This window comes from Amphiura filiformis, chromosome 20, assembly GCF_039555335.1.
Source record: "Amphiura filiformis chromosome 20, Afil_fr2py, whole genome shotgun sequence".
Classification (NCBI taxonomy): Eukaryota; Metazoa; Echinodermata; class Ophiuroidea; order Amphilepidida; family Amphiuridae; genus Amphiura; species Amphiura filiformis.
Window position 1 is genome coordinate 61,414,742 of NC_092647.1, and position 5,418 is coordinate 61,420,159.

At 40.6% G+C, this 5,418-nt stretch overlaps 1 protein-coding gene across 1 annotated transcript; it reads right to left on the reverse strand.

Annotated features, from left to right (window-relative positions):
- Positions 1 to 3,054: 3,054 nt before the first annotated feature.
- Positions 3,055 to 5,130, reverse strand: LOC140142426 (uncharacterized). The gene has a single exon (XM_072164396.1). It carries the CDS (start codon positions 5,128 to 5,130, stop codon positions 3,055 to 3,057), a length of 2,076 nt encoding a protein of 691 aa, XP_072020497.1.
- Positions 5,131 to 5,418: the final 288 nt, after the last annotated feature.

The following is a 5,418-nucleotide window of genomic DNA, read 5'->3' on the forward strand; positions in this document are numbered from 1 at the left end:
TGTTAGTCTCCTATGTAATATGGATTTCATTGAACCCTCGTGTACTCATTTGTTGGTTCGTATGATTCAAATCTAATCCGAATTGCCCATAATATTCTCGGAAGTCCGCTGAGAACCGCTATTAATAAAGATAACACACGCTTGTTGCTCCATTACTAACCATCGTCATACAAATTAATACAGGTAGAGTATACCATACAAAGCAAAAAAGACAAGTCAGCTAATTGGTCAGATGGCAATCGCTTGTCACCAGCGAATAAATTGTGAACTCAGCTTTATATTAACAAATATACACTATTGATTTTCTGTCCCGACGGTTTAATTTGTATGAACGTCACAGAAAGGTCTAGCTGTATAAGTGAACTTGTTTTAATGACTTTTCAGCGCTTTTTAAAACGACAGGATGATTTGAGAAGAACACCTACTATGTGGTCAGCTTGTTTTGCTAATCCACTCTTCTAAAAATGGTTCGGCTGGCTATCGCAAAAGCGCTGACATTTTAATTTTGTTAAGGTTCATACGCTGACAGTAGTGTTTTTAGATTCATTTCTTTACAGGGTGTCCTAAACTAGGAAATCATTATGATAAACCATAGACAGTAGAGAGAATCTCTCTATTATCTGTGGCTGAGCCCATAACAGTAACTAAAGTTCTATTAATATATATGTATGGCTAGTCTGAATAAAACAATGTTGCCGGAAGTCAATTTTATTTTCAAATTTCTACCAATGCCTTACCGGGGTATTCTTTGGTTACATTCACTTTACTACGAGAGGAAGGGGCTTCACCCTGTGGGGAATTGAACCTACTAAAATTACCATATAACACGACATGCATTAACAAAATTAGAATGTCAGAGCTCTCACAATAGTTGATGGGTAGATGCATGCTTGAACAATGTGATTTGAAAAGCCCACGATAACATTGCAGTCCTCATTTGAAAAAAAAAGTAGCAGATTTATTAAAATTGTGTGCTTTATTTACTTTTTGGTGGGGATTGTATGAGACGCCTGATTTAAATAGACAAAGTGAACAAAGTGGATATCTGTTTGATAACCTTTCAGAGAGGTTTTTGACAGTGTTCCGTAAAAGTACATACTTTAATAATGTGTAAATGAAAGTACAAATTTGGAGAGAAATTAGAATTGATGTCAATAGTAAGTTTCCTTTTTTATAGATCAATAAAACACGATAACTAATACTAGAGCAGCTGGTCTAAAGTCAAAACTTTGCAAATTTGAAATACAAACACGTATGAGGAACCGTCATATACGTCACTTAACACACTTCAGCAATATATGCGGCCTTGCAAAAGATCGATCCGTTTTCAGACAAATTCTGTAAATGAGCAACTGTCAGCATTCTTTTTCATACATGGCCTGCAACATTTGACCTATTGCAAAAAAACGGCACTTTATTTAATACCGATGCGGCCTATGGTCGCCGCCATTCCAAGACAAGCGATCAGTTGATCACAATGCTAACAGATAGGAGTTGTTCAGACAAATATCAGAAAAATTACAAACAAATTTATACAGCTAATTTATTACACATTCATTGTTGGAAATTAAGTTGTCGACGGAAAATCTTGCAACAATGCTACAAAACTACAAAAAAGTAAACAAAAAACAACCCCAAAAACCGATAAGTTTGCTTTAAAAATCTGGTATGCCACATTTCCATTTAAATACACAGGAAGACTGCTCAGCTAGAAAGGAATTCACCAGAGCAACAAGAAGCGCCACAGCCAGATTTGTCGATGAATTTCTGAGTTCCTCCATCAAAGATAAACCAAAAGCACTCTGGTCTTACATAAAGAACTTAAGACAAGAAAGTACTGGTGTTGGTGATCTTAAGAAGGAAAACTAGACCGTTAGTGACACAAAGGAAAAGACTGAAATGCTGAATCATCAATTCAAAAGTGTTTTCACAAATAAGAATGTGAACACACTCCCTCACTCTACCTCATGGTATATCAAATCTGATCATCTCTACTAATGGGGTTGAAAAACTGCTCATGAATGTAAATGCTTGAAAGGCTATGGGATCAGATGGAATTCCACCTTGGTTCTTAAAGCTGACAAACCATTAAATAACAATTCAGTGACTTTGCTGCTTCAAGAGCGCACACCCTAGACATTCCACAAATAACCTTCGCAACCAGGATCAGCTCCCCGAGTTTCGTTCGGGTTACAACAAATTAGCAGTAAGTTCCTTGTCCAGGGAGCTTACTCAATTTTTCCAGGGTTCGAACCCCTTATCGATTGAGCTAACTTGACTGCTATCTTTTAATGTAAACGTCCATCTGCTAAAGTGGGCAATAAATTAAATACCTTTTATAAAATAACCTTGCTGAAAACAATTCTCGTTGTCATTTAGCTATGACCTACACAAGCAAACAAGATATATCCAAAAACTCTACATTATGTCGATCATAATGTTAGTGTGCACTCGTATAATTGGACATTTATTACACATACGCCAAATATTGATTGTTGTCGATATTCACCGCATGTATGAATTGGAAATCAGTATTTTAAATTCCAACTCAATAAAACTCCTACTATATTTTAAGAACCAAAATAACAATCGCTGGACAAATCCCGTACTCATAATATAATCGACCACCTTACACTCGGTACGGTCACACATTCTCACTCAAATGAGCGCACAAGATGGACCCACGATTAGATCAAGTCATGTGTGTGCGTATTACAGCGTTGTAAAGCACTGGTAAAAAATATATTGCAGAGTGCTTGATACCCAACATTTCTTCAATACTGAAGAGGGTTAAAAGTTGTAACAATAATATAAGTGCAAAGGATGGTTAAATGCAGTTCCGTGCCTTTACTTTTTTTTGGGGGGGGAAGAAATGTCCAGCGAGTATTAATTCGGCCCAATTGTACCGGGATGTATCACACCGTGCAAAAAAACCCAAAACAAATAATTTGTATATTGGTAGAGTTTAAACCGTTACACACAACTAAATTTGTTCACTTACGTGAGCTTTCGACACGACGACTCTGTGTCTTTTTCAAACTGATGGTGACTGGTTTATTGATCTGGGATGTCACATGACGAGCTGGCGATATCATGTGACAGAACAGGTTCATAGACCGGTGGTAGCTGGTGGCGGCCTTTGTCTATATTCAGTGAACTGGGGTGGCGTCTGATGTTGATGGCTTCCCTTACACCTCGATTGAACCAATTGGAGTCCTGGTCTAGCACCTTAACATCCTTCCACGCGATGGTGTGTTTCGCGGCTTGGGCGTGTTGAGAGACTGGCGAGGAAGCATTGCTCTTGCGTTTGTGTTCCGTCAGCCTAGTGCTTAACGTGCGCTCAGATTCTCCAACATATGCAGCGGGGCAATCCTCACATGTAATATGATAGACGGTTCCGGACCGTTGCTCACTAGCGGTCTTGTCTTTAGGAGCAACAAGGTTCTGACGGACGGAGTTGACCGGTTTGTAGTGTGTGCGTATGCCTTTGGCTTGAAATAGGCGAGCAACAGTCTCCGAGACTCCCTGTACATAGGGAATAACCACACTACCTTTAGCCGGTGGTCTGTTTTGGTACTTGGCTTTCTGTTTGTCCTTTTCTTTGTTGTCACTGACAGCGAACACCCATGGCTCGTAACCACACTGATGAAGACACTGCTTGATGTGATTCATCTCCTGTTGCTTGTCTTCGCGGATGATAATAGTGTTGGCTCTGTGGGTCAAGGTTCTGATAACACCCAACTTGTGTTGCAAACGATGGTGTGAACCAAAGTTTAGATATTGGTCCGTGTGGGTAGGTTTTCTGTATACACCACACGTCAAAGACCCATCAGGCTGTCTCGTGATTAAAGTGTCTAACATAGGGATACAGTTGTTCACTTCCGGCTCCGTGGTGAACTTGATAGCACCATTGATGCTATTGATGTGATGAGTAAACTCATCAACGTGCGCACTCTTGATGATACAGAAACTGTCATCCACGTAACGGTACCAGACTTTAGGTGGATGGGGCGCTGTCTTAATGGCACGGTCTTCAAAATCCTCCATAAAGAGGTTAGCAACAATGGGTGAAACCAGCGACCCCATAGCCGCCCCCTCACGTTGGCGATACAGACACTCATTGAACTGAAAGTATGTGGTCTTTAAGCAGAAGGTCAAGAGTTCAATGACCTGGTCCGGGTTTAGGTTCGAGCGCTCGTAGAGAGAGTCATCCATTTCCAACAAGTCCCGAATGATGGTAATTGATTGATCAACCGGCGTGCTTGTGAATAAAGCCGAGACATCATATGAAATTAAGACTTCATCATCCTCTATCTTAACCGTGCTAAGCTTTTCAACTAGTTCCAGAGAGTTCTTAAGATGGTACGGGGTGTTCCCTGCTAACGGTCCGATGATGTCAGCGATGAACCTTGCGACGTCGTAGGAGATGGAACCCATACATGATACAATGGGACGAAGAGGGACCTCAGTCTTATGTATCTTAGGGAGCCCATAGAACTTAGGGGTATCAGCAGATGTAGGATGCAATTTCCTTTTCTCAGGATAGGTAATAACATTGTCTTTAAGCAGTCTTTGGAGAATGTTTACAAGCTTAGTCTTATACTGGCTAGTTGGATCTTTGGTCAGCCTTTCATAAGTGTTCTGATCATCAAGTAATTTCTGAGCTTTGTCCAAGTAATCCTGTTTATTTAACACCACCGTGGCTCTGCCTTTGTCGGCAGGTAAAATTGAGATAGTTTTATCAGCCTTAAGATCTTTAAGGGCCGTTCTTTCCTCACGAGAAATGTTACTTACAGGGGGCTTCGCTGTGCGTAGGATGCCAGCTGTTTTAGCACGTAATTCCGCTGAGGCAGGGCTGTTAAATCCAAGAATGCGAACCGCATTTTCGGTGCACACGATGAATTCATCTACTGGCACATGGGATGAAGTGACCACGAAATTAAGTCCTCTGGCAAGTAATTTCTTTTCCGGAACCGTCAATTGCTTATCGGATAGGTTCACGACCCATCTGTCGATGTTTTCTGGCAATTCATCGCTGTTTTTGGTCTCCGTTTCTTGCGTGGATTTATTTTGCAATTTCTGGTATTTCTCAATATGGCGTTGTTTACACCGGAAGTGTTCCCCGCGCATGGCCTTCTGAGTATTATCCAGGATGTTAGTAAACAATCGCTAGGTAACAGATTCTTGAGTTGATCTTTTGTCCTATCAAACTTGCGATTAAGCATATCCTTGGTGAAATTAAGCTGACGTATTCTCTCTGAAATAAGCGATCGTTCCGCCCTTTCCATGATGTTGTTCACTATTGTTCCTTTCATCGATGTTTTAAGCTTTAAGCTTACCGGGACAATGTCCGTGTGTTTACACTGTAGGGTGAACCGAAGGTGATTCTGATGTCGCGATATTTTGCGACCCGTTCTT

Bases quoted from the DNA above. Each gene is read 5' to 3' on its own strand.
- LOC140142426 (XM_072164396.1), bottom strand. From the start codon at position 5,130: ATGCGCGGGGAACACTTCCGGTGTAAACAACGCCATATTGAGAAATAC.